Source organism: Plecotus auritus (genome assembly GCF_963455305.1).
Source record: "Plecotus auritus genome assembly, chromosome: 1".
Classification (NCBI taxonomy): domain Eukaryota; kingdom Metazoa; phylum Chordata; class Mammalia; order Chiroptera; family Vespertilionidae; genus Plecotus; species Plecotus auritus.
Genome location: NC_137770.1, coordinates 123,877,899 through 123,894,108, shown reverse-complemented (window position 1 = coordinate 123,894,108; position 16,210 = coordinate 123,877,899). Strand labels below are relative to the sequence as shown.

General features: G+C 36.2%; 1 protein-coding gene across 1 annotated transcript in view; it reads right to left on the bottom strand.

Moving 5' to 3' along the window:
• The window catches only part of UACA (uveal autoantigen with coiled-coil domains and ankyrin repeats), a 128,167-nt gene that overhangs the window by 46,542 nt on the left and 65,415 nt on the right, over positions 1-16,210 (bottom strand). Inside the window, exons 2-3 of the mRNA XM_080643486.1 lie at positions 9,503-9,636; positions 5,338-5,426 (exon numbers count right to left, since the gene is read on the bottom strand). Coding sequence (XP_080499612.1) covers positions 5,338-5,426; positions 9,503-9,636 — 223 coding nt within the window. The remainder of the gene's footprint in view (positions 1-5,337; positions 5,427-9,502; positions 9,637-16,210) is intronic.

Genomic DNA, 16,210 nt, shown 5'->3' with positions numbered 1-16,210 from the left:
AGGTACAGATACAAGAGATTCTCTACTTACAAATAAGTCAGAGTGATGATTTCAAATTTTAATTTGCTACTATTTATGGACAAGTTTCCTAAAAACATTTTACATGGTAAAAAGTAACTACAATAACTGTCAATAAGAAAGAATATGAACTGGAATGGTGGGAGTAGGCACAATGCTAACAGTCCCTGGTGTTCAACAAAATGCCACAGAAACTTAGTCACATAAAAATGTCAGATCAGGTCTTTTCTTAGACAAATTCAAATCCAGCCACTTGAGACAGAGCAGTGAAAAATCAAGGAACCATGAGATCTAAAGTTCACTACTGTGAATTGTACTAAAGGTACATACCTGGTAAGACCTGGGTCCAAAATACCTCAAAACCACACTAACTTGAAATCCTTTTTTTAAAACATACTTTCACATTGCTCACAAATAAAGCAATTAAGATAAAATACATAAACATATTTTAGTCAAAAATTTTAAAATCAAATATCCACATCTAGATTATAACAAACAATATAATAACAACTGAGACAAGGTCCGTGTCCTCAGGAAAGAACAACTCTAAGGAGAAGCACAATAAAACAGAGCAAATAAAAGTACAACTAAACAACAACAAAAGCAAAAGACAAAGTTAAGCCGGGTATGCTGGAACAGAGTGTATGAAATTATATCTGCTGAGCTTGGGAAGGCATTTGAGCCTGACCAGCAAAGAAGGAGGGAGGGCAAAAGTTACTAGATTGACCACTAGGCAAAAATGTCCACAAAGGAAAGAATCACAGACAAAACAAAAAAAAAAAACTACTTAAAAGCTACTTAAAAAAACAAGTTAGTACCTGTCAAGATACTTGAATCAGCACAAATGTAAAAAGTCTTAAGATTTCTACAGAGGTATGGTTAGTCCAAGTTTCTAAAAATAAATATTCCTCTACATCCATGGAATGCATATATAAGTAAGACAAATTCTTTTGTTCCTTCAAAGGTGGTAAATAAATAGTTTGGTCTTCAATTAAGAATATATTTAGAATTTAATATAAATTTAGGTTAAGTAAAGATTTTCCTAATTAACTCAATTGTGATATCTCTCACTCTCCTCACTCCCTTGTATTACTAAACACAGGGCTGGATAATAGGAGTGTATTTTTTTTCTTTTTATTGTCTTAAGTTTTACATATGTCTCCATTTTCCCCACTTGACCCACACCCCCTCCAGCCATTCCCACCCTGGGCAAGCCTGCACTGCCCCAGTGTCTATGTCCATTGGTTATGCTAATATGCATGCATACAAGTCCTTTGGCTGCTCTCTAACCCCCCTCCCTGCCATTTGTCTCTGGATCTATTCTTGTTCACCAAATTATGTTGATCATTATATCCCACATATAAGTGAGATCATGTGATATTTATCTTTCTCCGACTGGCTTATTTCGCTTAGCAAAATGCTCTCCAGTTTCATCCATGCTGTTGCAAATGGTAAGAATTCCTTCTTTTTTATAGCAGTGTAGTATTCCATTGTATAGATGTAGCACAGTTTTCTAATCCACTCATCTGCTGATGGGCACTTAGGCTGTTTCCAAAAGTTAGCTATGGTAAATTGTACTGCTATGAACATAGGGGTGCATATATCCTTTCTGATTGGTGTTTCTGTTTTCCTGGGATATATTCCTAGAAGTGGGATTACTGGGTCAAATGGAAGTCCCATTTTTAACTTTTTGAGGAAACGCCATACTGTTTTCCACAGTGGCTGCACCAGTCTGCATTCCCACCAGCAATGCACGAGGGTTCCTTTTTCTCCACATCTTCTCCAGCACTTGTTTGTTGATTTGTTGATGATAGCCATTCTGACAGGTGTGAGATGGTATCTCATTGTTGTTTTGATTTGCATCTCTCAGATGATTAGTGACTTTGAGCATGTTTTCATACGTCTCTCGGCCTTCTGTATGTTCTCTTTCGAAAATGTCTATTTAGGTCCTTTGCCCATTTTTTGGATTATTTATCTTCCTTTTGTTAAGTTGTTTGAGTTCCCTGTAAATTTTGGAGATTAAACCCTTATCTGAAATATCATTGGCAAATATGTTCTCCCATGCAGTGGGCTTTCTTGTTGTTTTGTTGATGGTTTCTTTTGCTGTGCAGAAGCTTTTTATTTTTATGTAGTCCCATTTGTTTATTTGCTCCTTAGTCTCCATTGCCCTAGGAGCTTTGTCAGTAAAGATATTGCTACAACATATGTCTGCTATTTTGCTGCCTATGGAATCTTGTAGGATTTTTATGGTTTCCTGTCTTACATTTAAGTCCTTTAGTCATTGTGAGTTTGTTTTTGTGTATGGTGTAAGTTGATCTACTTTCATTTTTTTGCATGTATCTGACCAAATTTCCCAGCACCATTTACTGAAGAGATTGTCTTGACTCCATTGTATGCTCTTGCCTCCTTTGTCAAATATTAATTGAGCATAATGGCTTGGGTCAATTTCTGGGTTCTCTGTTCTGTTCCAGGGCAAAAACTAAACTCATTTCCCCTGAGAACGGGAACAAGACAGGGATGACCACTTTCACCACTCCTGTTCCATATAGTACTGGAAGTGCTAGCCATAGCAATCAGACAAGAAGAAGAAATAAAAGGCATCCAAATTGGAAAAGAAGAAGTAAAACTGTCCTTATTCGCAGACGACATGATACTATACATAGAAAACCCCAAAGGCTCCATCAAAAAACTAATAGACCTAATAAATGAATTCGGCAATGTAGCAGGATACAAGATTAACACCCAGAAATCTATGGCCTTTTTATACACCAATAATGAACTCACAGGAAGAGAAACGAAAAAAACAATCCCATTTACCATTGCACCAAAAAAAATTAAGATTCTTAGGAATAAACTTAATGAAGGAGGTGAAAGACCTATACTCGGAAAACTACAGGACATTGAGAAAAGAGATAGAGGAAGACATAAACAAATGGAAGAACATACCATGTTCATCAACATCATTAAAATGTCCATACTACCCAAAGCAATCTATAGATTCAATGCAATCCCCATTAAAATACCAACAGCATATTTCAGAGATCTAGAACAAACTCTCCAAAAATTCATCTGGAATAAAAAAAGACCCCGAATAGCCACAGCAATCCTGGGAAAGAAGAAAAAAGTTGGGAGGAATCACAATACCAGATACCAAGCTATATTATCAAGTCATGGTTCTCAAAACTGCCTGGCACAATAGGAATGTATTTATTTGTCCAAGCATGACCTCATAGAATAAAATATTACAGTTTTTAAGGAAATTCTCTGTTCTAGGTCACCTCATATTTAAATGAATAACAAAGTAGAAATGCAGAGAAATAAGATATCAAGAGTCCCAGAGAACTGAGAACGATCATCCTAATGGATAGAAAACTAACATACTCATTGAAGAAAAGCAATAGTTATGTTTAAATACTTAAAGGTCTACCCAGTGATGTGCACAAAGACTTACATTGTAAGATGTTAAAAGACAGATATAGGTACGACTAAGTTTAGGAAGAAATTGTAATAAAGGATAGACTTAAACTATCTATAAAAAATAATTTTTTTATGTACTTAGCTAGCCAAACATAGAACAGGTTTCCTTGTGAGGCATAATAATTAAGAACACAGACTCTGACAGCTATGTATCCACTGAAGGACCCAGTGCCTCACAGCCTCATTGGGATGATGCAGGGATAAAAGGAGTTAGTACCTGTAAAGCACTTGCATGTTATGTAAGTGTCAGCCGTTCTTATTATGATCATTATTGTTAATGCTCTTATTGTTATAAGGCAGTTAGTTCCCCATCACACAGCATATCCAACCAAATGCCAAATGACCTTACAATATAGAGGATTGTATACTGAATAGAATGAATATAAACTAAATGGCCCCGAATGGTTCCTCAAAACCTGAGATTTTAAGATACTGTAACACAAGACCAATACTGGACTTCAGGTCTTCAACTGCTCATCAGTTCAGTAATCCTATCTAATAAAAGAGTAATATGCAAATTGACCATACCTCTGCTACACCCAGAAGCCACGCCCACCAGCCAATCAGGAGGGAGTATGCAAATTAACCCAACCAAGATGGCTGCAGCCACAGAGCAAGCAGGAGTCTTGGGTTTCCCTGGCAATGGAGGAAGCCAAGCTTTCCGCACACCTGGCCAGCCCAGGCCTCCACTCCAGGCTACAAAGTTTCAATTATAGAAGAGAAATAAATCCCAACAAAAATGGCGGCAGCCACGGAGCTGAAGACAGCAGGAGGCTTGAGTTACCCCCGGCAATGGAGGAAGCCAAGCTTCTACAGCCCTGGCCTGCCTTGGCCTCCACTCAAGGCTACAAAGTTTCAATTACAGAAGATAAATAAATCCCAGATCCCAGGGCCTCTGCTTGGGTCGCCGGGGGGCGTGGCCGGCCTGCAAACCACCACAGGCCCCTCCCCCAGGCCACCCCATACTCCGAGGGAACCCCCACTCTGATCCGGGACACCCTTCAGGGCAAACCAGCTGGCCCCCACCCATGCACCAGGCCTCTATCCTATCTAATAAAAGAGTAATATGCAAATTGACCATCACTCCAACACACAAGATGGCTGCCCCCATGTGGTCAAAGATGGCTTCCCCCATGTGGACACAAGATGGCCACCACAAGATGGCCAGCAGGGGAGAGCAGTTGGGAGGGACCAGGCCTACAAGGGAGGGCAGTTGTGGGAGATTAGGCCAGCAGGGGAGGGCAGTTGGGAGGGACCAGGCCTTCAAGGGAGGGCAGATGGAGGCAATCAAGCCTGCAGGGGAAGGCAGTTAGGGGTGACCAGGCCTGCAGGGGAGGGCAATTGGGGGGGACCAGGCCTGCAGGGAAGGGCAGTTAGGGGTGACCAGGCCTTCAGGGGAGGGCAGTTAGGGGCAATCAGGCTGGCAGGGGAGCAGTTAGGCATCAATCAGGCTGGCAGGGGAGTGGTTAGTGGTGATCAGGCTGGCAGGCAGAAGCAGTTAGGGGCAATTAGGAAGGCAGGCAGGTGAGCAGTTGGGAGCCAGCAGTCCTGGATTGTGAGAGGGTCCCAGATTGGAGACGGTGCAGGCTGGGCTGAGGGACACCCTGGCTCCATGCATGAATTTTTGTGCACAGGGCCTCTAGTCCTTTCTATAAAGGATTACTATACTTGACCTCTCCCTCATGATACCTCAGAAGTAAATATTTTCTCAACTACTTAAAAAAACAAACAGAAGATTAAGGACTTCTCTTTTAAAATCACAATTAGGTCTGAATAAGAAAATTAGGATTAGACAATGCTTGCATCTTTCTGTTTTGTAATTGACTATGGAGGCAAACATACCTGCAGTGTCACTGGTTGTAATATCAACTCCATTTACAAGGATGGCATTCAAACACTCAAGATTACCCTTTGAGGCCACCACATGGAAGCTAAAGAAAAAGAAAATATTTATTATACCATAAAACTACCAAAAGTCAACTGAAATGTTACACTGGAACTCCTATATATTTAATACAAGAAAAAAACCTATCCCATATACTGAAAAACTCATTTTAACCCAAATATATATAAGGGGCCAATACTTTCTAGAAATACCTCCTTAGAACCAATGGAATATTCTAATATTCAATAGTCTTAATAATAGAAAATATGTACTGCAAATCATTAACTCTATAGTTTATTATTTCAGTAGAAGGCACTGGTGCTTGAAACTTAATAAACACACTGAAAATTTCCTATCAGCAGTGATATACTAGTAAATATAATAAATATCTACTTTGCTTAGTTTCAAATACACTGAAACTGCCCAAACAAACAAAGTTACAGCAGAATACTAAGGCCAAAGACTCATCAAAAACCTATCCCTTCTTTTTAGAATTATCACATTAAACCTAGAATAGAAAAGTCTTCAAAACAACAAACTAAATTACACTTAAAAACCATAAAAGAACTGGCATCTTCTTCTCCAAAAGTACTGACTACCACTAATTGTTCCTTTTGCTCATGGACCTGTATAACTGATTGATAGTTTTTTTTTCTTGTATTAAATATATAGGAGAACTTAGATTGACTGTACTCCACCAAATTTAAACTGGTAAGTAAATACAATAAGACTTGTTGGCAAGTGATACATCAGGTTTTAATAGAACTGAGGCCCTAAACAATAACCACTGTGGAGATAGCAGGAGATAAAGGATGAGTAAGTGCTTAAAACGTGCCTGGATACAGAAACACTCCGAATTTCTCATCAGGGGTCTTTCCTGACCACATCATTTAAAGGATTTATATTTCCCCATTCCCTGAAACCTCAGCACTACAGTTCCCAACCCCACCTTTATTACTCTATATAGAATTACACATTTTGTAATATAACATATAAATTCAGGATTTATTTTCTTTATAGTCTATCAATCTCTTCACACTCAACTATAAACTCCATAAAAGCAAGGATTTTCATCTGTTTTGTTTCCTATTATATTCCCAGATGCAACCTAGTCAGATGATGAGCCCTCAAATATTTGAATAACTAAATGCTTAGAGACAAAATCTGGAGTTTACAAATTCACTTCAAGATATAACATTCAGTCATGCATCTCTATGATGGATATAAATGCAAACTAGAGACCAAGAACTACTAATTAAACAGATTTGGTACAATTTGAATTAGAGAGAAAGAGGTATTTCTGATAAAAGGAATATAGTATTCTTAAGGGTTGGATAAATTCTCATTTTACAAGAATTAAAATGCTATAAGGTTGAGGGTATTAATCTCTTTGCAGCACAGCAGTGGGGAATTATCCTCTGGAATGCACCATTAGAATCTCTTGAGGAATGGTAATTTCTTTCAAGCCCAGGTTTTTATTCTCCCAACAATCTTAGTGATATTTTTTGTTTGCTTGTTTTCATTTCTTGGCTTATAAAATTTGGAAGACTTCTTTCTTCAAAATAATTCAATATTATACACTAATGATGTACTAAAGGGCAGAAATCACAACAATCCACAATGCATTATTAATCCTGGTGTGCTAAAAGTAGATGTGCATCAGAAAGAAGATACAGCAATCACTAAATTGTATGCAGAGTTGTCAAGGAAATTTGAAAAAAACTGCATTACAGAAATACCGTTTTGCAATTAAAAACGGCAATACAATTTCTTTTTTAAACAAGACATGTACTCTACTTCCATAACAGAAATGCAGATAATTTGGACAATCCCTACCTCTGAGGACAACTAGAAAAGCTACATAAAATATAAGACATATGTATGAAGTCAGCAGTGAGCTAACAAGATAGTGAAAAATTATGAGGCCAGAGGCCCAGAGAGGAGGAGGGCTTGGTGTTTGAGGCCATTTTGGGCAAGGAGCAACTGCTGATTGCAGAGAAAACATCTGAAAAGCTGAACAGCATATCTGACAGCCTGAGGGGTTAGGGAGATGGGAATTGGAATCCATAGCTCTCCAAGTGGTAGGGAGGTTTCTTGGTGAATCTGACCCTTTTCCATTGGCAAAGGACTGCAACCTAGGAGAGAGGTGAACAGGAAGAAAACAGATCCTTGCAGTGACTACGTCCAGGCTCCAAATATCTCGTTTTTGAAATTAGATTGAGTTCAAGGAGCACTTGTTGCTTTTGTCTTAAATTTTCAAATTAAACTCCCTCCCCCAAATCATCCAAAATAAAATTATTTTTATAATTATACATAATAAAGAAAATATATTTGTAACAGGTTGTATCTAAGTATAAAATGCTTTAATTAAGGGAGAATACAATTTGTGAATAACAAAAGGAAAATATTTTATCCTATAGATCCCAGAAAGAACTCTATTTCTTATAGTGAAAACCTCAAAAACTAGTAACTCAAATATTTCACAAAATTATGTTCATAGTTCATCAAATTATATCATGTTTTTATAACTTTGACCTTAAATATAAATAATTTCACTCAAAATTGATCTAGATCAAAAAAAAATCTAGGCAAAAACTCAAGCAACCATTAATTCAAAACACTGAAAGTGTGGACAGGCAAAACTGAAGAAAGATTTCAGTGAAGATTTTCAATCACAAAGAAGATTCCTTTCATCTTTTAACATCTTGGTGTTTGGGGGAAAAAAAGAAAAATGAAAAACAAAGTCAGTTTTAAATATTAAGGTTTCACCATTTATACTGTGAACCCTATAAATAGCTTAAAATTCAGCCAAAATAGGAATAGGACTCAAAATAACCAATGTTTCTGTAGCTATCAAATTGCCTACTGGATAAAATTAAAAGAATAGAGAAAAACAAACTTTTCAAACTTTATTGCTCTTAAAAACTATTTAATTTTTAAGTCATGCTTTGTTATTTTTACTATTCTCAAATATCTAAGCATTCTAAGATAGTGATCCATATCAAGAATTAACTGTTCACCAAAACAGATCCAGAGACATAGAAACATGGGACAGACTGTGGAATCTCAGAGGGAAGGGGTGGGAGGAGGAAGAGATCAACTGTAACCCATGGACAAAGACAATAGGTGGTGAAGGCCTGCGGTAGGGGGTGAGGGGCAGGGATAGGCTAGAAGAGGTCAATGGGGAGAAAAAGGGGACATATGTAATACTTTCAACAATAAAGATTTAAAAATAAATAAAAGGATGTAAAGACATAAAAAAAAGAATTAACTGTTCACTTCTTAATATTCATTGCTATATTTAATATGTGCTTGCCAGTCATGATATTCTAAATAGACTCATGCACGTATCAGACGGAGAGAAATTTCAGGAAATGAGACTTTTCAGTTCTAACTTTGGAAGGTTTCCCAGATTTGGTTTTAACTGCTATAATTATAGATGATAGTAACAGAACCTAGAGTTTACCCTTTAACTCAACTGACCCCCATCCTAAACAGAAAGGGAAATGATGAAGACTGAGGAGGAATGGGAGAAAAGATAAACATGTAAACAAGCCAGTAGTCCTTAGTAACACAGCAACAAAGGGAAGGATCACTACCTATTGTCACCCTAAGCCACACAAGTTACTCTGCTTTCCTTTCTACAATAAACATTTTCATTTAAACTAAATTTAATTCTCATTTCCCCAAATATACAAATGAATTGGGGGTTGTGAGGAAAAGGCAGTGCAATTTATAGAACTCTTTTCAAGATAGAAACTTGGTTTCATATCCCAGCTCTGTAAACATTTCCTACTTCTTTTAGAGGGCCACTGCGAGGATTAAATATGATAAGGAACATAAAAAAGGTTATAGAGCAAATGCACTAAATAATGCAGTCTGTGGTTTGCCACAAAGCCTAAAGAACTAGACTACAGGTAGTACTTTAGTATTCTCTCTCTATCTTAGAAATCTTTCAAATTGAGAACAATGTTTAAAAGTGATGTTCAAAAGATTTTATAATGTCAGGTTTGATAAATACTTTTTAATTTAAAAAGTTGATAACCACAATTCAAAAACTTCATTTGTTTCCCAAGGGTCTTCCCAAATTCCCTTTAGGAAATTATCATCAATAATACTTACACAGATCTGCCTTCCACATCTAGCTTGCCTGGATTGACCCCCTTTTTGGCAAGGATTGAGGACACTTTTTCTACATCTCCCCTTTCTGCTGCTTTCATCAATCGGTCATCATATTTGTTCCAATCTGCTGCATGCTACAAAATTAAAAAAATAGTAAACATAGCATACTAAAGAAGAAAGGAAAAGCAATATTGCATATACATCACTCAGTTTCCAATTGCATCCCAAATTTCCTTCTCCCTGCTGTGCTAATTTCACAGAGAGAACCTTTCAAAAACATGATAAAGAACTATATTAAATTAGACTTTTGAGAAAAAGCATGTTTCTCATGTTCTCTGCTGTTTTCTTTGCCTTCGGAACAAAGAAAGAAAATAATTGTTGAACACCTACCCTGTGCCAGGCATAAATTACTTAAACAACCCTAGTAAACTAAAACTATCATCCCCAATTAACAGATGAGAAGTCAAGGCTCCAGGAACATTAAATGACTTAAGTGGCCAAGCCCAACCATGACTTCTCATGATTTCCACAGTGTGCTTTTCCTATTCTCTAACTCATGCTTTCCGATTTGGTTCTGGTTACATCTGTTTCAAAACCTTTTAGATGCAGTAGAATTCTGCACACATTTTAAAAACTCCTTCCCGTCCGGTGGTTGAGCATTGACCCAGGAACCAAGAGGTCAAGGTTGATTTCTGATCAGGGCACATGCCTGGGTTGCGGGATCAGATGTGCAGGAGGCAGTTGATCGATGATATTCTTCTCTCATTGATGTTTCTATCTCTCTATCCCTCTCCCTTCCTCTCTCTCTAAAAATCAAAACAACAGCAACAAAAACCTCCTTCCCAACTTGAGTAAAAGGCAAATTATACAGACACACACTCAAAAGAGAAAGCAATTCATTATGCTTATATTAGGGTAAAAAGAAACTTCTACATAGAAAAACACTCTACAAGGACTCTGAAGTAGTAACTACTTAAAAATCCTAAAATAATACATTACAGGTGACTTTCATTTTCTTCCTTCTTATTTACCTTCAACATACATTATTTTTGTTTTAAAAAAAGATTTTTAATTTTAACAAAAGCTCACTGTACCTGTATTTATAAGGAAGAACAATGGCAATTTTTAAAATATTGTCTAACTGAATCAAAGCTAGCTTTGATTGGAGAAAACACATTCAAGACATTCTGAAACGAAAAACTTGGATCTTCTCTTAGTAAGCAGAAATGTAGAACCCAAAACTAAAATATACATTATTTTAGCCTTTTAAAATATTATAGAGTAAACTTACTGCTAAATTCTGTGTTAAGTCCAGTATTATTTCTAGGGCAAAAAATAATATACATGTTTTTGACTTAACTGACAAAGCAATTCCTTTGTCATAATAAATACCATAACAAATTTCTGGAGGGCAGGGAAATTAATCACTTATATGAGGCATATCCTTTAAGTGTTTGAGCAATATAATTATTTTATATCTACTATCCCCTCCAAACTGAAAGAAAAAAATCGCCAATTTTCTAGCTAAATAAGCAATGTATTTATGAAATACTTGAAGTAAAAAATAAATATGAAAAAAGATAAATACCTTACATTTTAACCCACTCCTGAAATAAAATCTGGTTCAAGTACCTACACAGACTTCAAAATTGTTGTCTCTAAATTCATCAAATTTGGAGATGAACCCATTTTCTTCTAATTTCAAAAATTCAAACTGACAACTATGAGTAGAGATAGTTCTACTTATTGACTCAAAGGCTAAACTATATTTTAGGTATCTGCTTCTTTAGCTTTAAAACAAAACAAACAGTTTACTGATTCTAAATTGGAGAATAGTAGTAGATGTAGGTCTCGGATACTATGTTTTCAAACACCTAAGGGATTAAGTCACACAAATACTTGCACTAAATTGATTAAGCTTTTCTTGCAGTTAAAGCAATCTCAAATTTATTTCCAGGTAAATTTACTGGTAGAGAAAGGAGCTATTTAAAACACTAAAAAATGGTAAAATCCAAAAGACTTATAAAAAGATAATTAAAGGTGATTAGTCTCATATTATCATGTGATTTTCACTTCTATGCCACCAAGCACAGTTTTCCCTTCGGCTCAACTGTCAGTTAACAGATATACTGCTCAGTTATTAAGATTCTACTACGTGGAAAAAAAAATTCTACTATGTGTTTTTTAAACCTTGAAAAAGAAACAAGAACTTTTTGTTTTCTATTACTAACCCCAATCTGTTAATCAGATAAATCAGAAAGAATATAGTAAGACAAAGAAACCAAAATTAATAAAACAGTAGTACATTTTAAACGAATACAGTTCACAAAGCCTAACAGAATCTTTTGTTACACCGGGATACCGGGACACCTACTTTGTTCTTAGGAGCACAAGAAAACCAACAGTTCATCATAGATAGGACTTAGTTTTTGTTGCTAACAGCAAACTACTACAAATTAAGTTACAAATCTCTGTAACTGACAAAGCAAGCAGGCAGACAAACTCCTAATCAGTGACTTGGCCCTCTCTTTACAACTATTCCTGTTCTCCAATCCTCATGCTGTGCTACACTTAGCTTGGATCTCTAATGGTATTTTCTTCATCTTCGGGATCCTTCTCCGCCTTCATAACACTTGAAAATTATCTTCCTTGTTGTGCAGAACTTGAATAAGAGCAGCCCTAAGTCAGGTACTGTAACTCCTCCTATTTCTTATTCTTTAGAAGCTGTCCTTCAAAGCTTCCCTTTCAGGGACTCTGGTGGACAATCTGAAGTGCACTCTGCATCCTGCTGCCTCAACACTGCAACACAGACGCTGTAATGCATGATAAAACTGACCACATCCGAATCTTCTGTAAACAGTGTGAAGGCTTTCTCCCATTGGTCAGGTCTATTTTAGATTCCATAGGACTTGACAGCTGAGTGACAGAAAGCAAGCAGTAGCTAAGAATATACTATAAATGCATGCTTCTCCTCTGAGTAATAAATTTCAGGTCTACTGGGGGACCAATGACTCAAACATATTGTAAAACATGCTTATTATATCAAAACAACTTGTATGACATTATGACAATATTGAGTCAAATTTGGTTATTCTACAAAATAATATTTAAAATCAGCTTCATTCAGTCTTAGGATCATCTATGGTGAACTGATAATAACCTTGATAAACAGAATATAAAATTCTATTTTAAGTAAATGTGTCACACTTTAATTTAAGGAAACACACATACTAACACTTTCAAATTTTGTCCATTTTCCTTCCTTCCCCTGTCACTCTCCTGCACACAACCAGGTTTCAGTTTACAAATGCTGCCAGTCTGTCTCCTAACATGTTAAATGAGAAGAGCAAGAGGCACTGCCAAGACATTAAATAGACTGCATCATGATGAATACTCAACAAATTTTAAATTTAAACTCAGTACTCTTAATTTCCAAGTTTAGACCCCTGCCTGATATGACAAGTAAATATTTTATCAGTGGAAAATCAAATTATCAGGATTCTGGGATTAAAAAAACAAACTGATTAAATACTAAAGGAGGCAAATGTATATTAAACATTGAGCTAGACTGTAAATAAAACTCTATTTGGGGACAAAGCAAATAATTTCTCCACATTCTGATAATGTTTTGCATATTTATACCAACATTCCTTACATTATCAAGGACCATAACATCTGCAAGCTCCAGGGTGTTTTTTACCTTCTAGTTACTTCAACAGTATGAGAGTAATTTATACTTCCTACAAAAAGACAAGTTTGGGAAAAGTGTTTCATAAGAATTCAAAACATTCCAACACCTTGTTTTTATGAAGGAGGTAATTGCTATACTTACTACAGAACATGCATGCTACCAGTTAAAAATTGTTATGAACTTTATAAAAAAGTCAATTTCCTACTATTTACATTTAAAATATATAATAAGTATGTATTATTTCTGAAACAATGTATTATTTCTGAAACAATGATTCCCCCCCCCCCACCCCCTCAAATCACATTAGACATCACAATGAATTCTTGGCTGGATCTAGAGACTCCACCCACTGTATTACACCCTTCTTGAAAGGAAATCTGGAATAGAACTCAGGATCTGTCCTTTGGTTAACAAAGCAAGCACATTCTTTCTAGAAATAGGACAGCAAAGGCAAAGGAAATAGAAAGAAAAGGGGAAACCTGTAAAAGTATTCAAAGCCAAATAAGGAGCTATCCCTGCTAAGGCTCAGGAGACAGGATTTACATGCCCTCTTGTCCTACAGATGTCCTGAGCCTCCACAGCCCCTGTGACTTAATCGCCTGTTCCTATTCTCACACTCTTCTTCCCACATATTCCCCAAGAACTCTAGGTAAATTCCCACCTTTGCTGTCCCCTGTGCCTACAAGATTCCTCCTTCAGGTTCTTCATTCAGGTTCTTCTTAAATGTCACTCCCTCAAAAGGCTTCTCAAACCTCTATCTAAAAAGCCCCAGCCCCACTGCAAACTCCAGTGTTTGCACTCTTTAACTTCCTGCCCTGTTTTACTTTTCTTTACAATGCTAATCAGTATCTGCCATTATATCATATGTTTATCTGTTTATTAGCTTACTACCCATGTCTGATATTTGCTTCAAAATAATGAATTCACTAGCACATTAAAAGCATTACACACCATGACAAATGGGATTTACAACATATTTAAATTGCAATGTAATACACCACATTAACAGAATTAAGGACAAAAATCACATGATCATATCAATTGGTGTAGAAAAAGCATTAGACAAGATTCAACATCTTTCATGATTTAAAAACACTCAACAAACAAGAAATAGAAGAAAACTATCTCAATATAATAAAGGCCATATATGAAAAGCATAGAGCTAAAATCATTCAATAGTGAAAGACTGAAATTTTTTTTCTCTAAGTCTCTAAGGTCGGAAACAAGATAAGGATGCCCACTCTCACTAATTTTATTCAACATAGTATTGGAAGTCCTAACCTGAACAGTTAGGCAAGAAAAGGAAATAAAGGCATCCAAATTGAAAAAGAAGTAAAACTATCTGTGTGCAGATAACCTGATATGTATATAATATGTATGTAGAAAAACCTAAAAATACCACAGAGAAAAAGAACTCTTAGAACTAATAAATAAATTCAGCAAAGTTGTAGGATACAAAATTAACACACAAAAATCAATTGTGTTTCCATATGCTTACAATGAACAATCCAAAAAATAAAATTAAAAGCACAATTTCATTTACAGTAGCATAAAAAATTATAATTAGGAATAAAACTAATCAAGAAGGTGAAAGACTGGTACACTGAAACTACAAAATATTGCTAAAAGAAATTAGAGAAGACACAATAGAAATACATCTGTGCTCATGGGTTGGAAGATTTAATACTGTTAATGTGTCAACACTACCCAAAGTGACCCACAGATTCAATACAATCCCTACCAAAATTTCATTTTTTTGCAGGAGTAGAAAAATTCATCCTAAAATTCATATTGAATCTCAGAGACCCCCAAACAGCCAAACAATCTTGGAAAAGAAAAACAAGATTGGATGTCTCACACTTTCTGATTTCAAAACATATTAGAAAGGCACAATAATTAAAACAGTGTGGCACTGGCATGAAGACAGATACACAGATCAATGAAATAGAATAGAAAGCCCACAGATAAACCCAGATACATAGGGTCAAATGATCTTTAACAAAAGTGCTAAAGCCACTCAATGGGGGAAGGACAGTCTCTTCAACATATGGTGCTGGGAAAACTGGATATCCACATTGAAAAGAGTGAAGTTGCATTACACCATATACAAAAACAATTCAAAATGATTAAAGACCTAAATTTAAGATCCAATTATAAAACTCCTAAAAGAAAATACAGGTAAAAGCTTCATGACATTGGATTTAACAATGATTTCTTAGAGATGACACCCTTACAGACAACAAAAGTAAAAATAGACAAATGGAACAACATCAAATTTAAAACTTTGCACATCGAAAGATATCATTAACACAGTGAAAAGGCAACCTATGGAATGGGAGAAAATATTTGCAAGTCACATGTCTGATAAAGGGCTAGTATGCAGAATATATACATAACTCCAAACAGCATAGATGGACTTGGAGAGTATTATGCTAAGTGAAATAAGCCAGTCAGAGAAAGGTAAGTATCACATGATCTCACTCATATGTGGAATCGAATGAAAAAAATAAACTAAGGAACAAAATAGATCCAGAGACATAGAGGCATGCAACAGACTATGGAATCTCAGAGGAAGGTGGGAGAAGGTGGGTGGGTGGGAAGAGATCAACTAAAGAACTTTTATGCATATATGCATAGTCCATGGACATAGACAATAGGGTGGTGAAAGCCTGGGGTGGGGGACGGGGATGGGCTAGAAGAGGCCAATGGGGAAGAAAAGGGGACATATGTAATGCTTTCAACAATAAAGATTAAAAAAAAAAAAGAAGTCCAACACTTAATAACAAAGAAACAACCCAATTAAAAAATGGACAAAGGACTTGAATAGACATTTCTTCAAAGATGACATTCAAATGACCAACAAACATATAAAAAGACTAGAGACCCAATGCATGAAATTCGTACAAGGGGCTTAGGCCCTCTCAGCCATGGCACTTGCCTTGGCCCTCGCAGCCCTGGCTTCGTCCAGATGGTCGTTTGGCTGTCCGGTCTAATTAGCATATTACACTTCTATTATT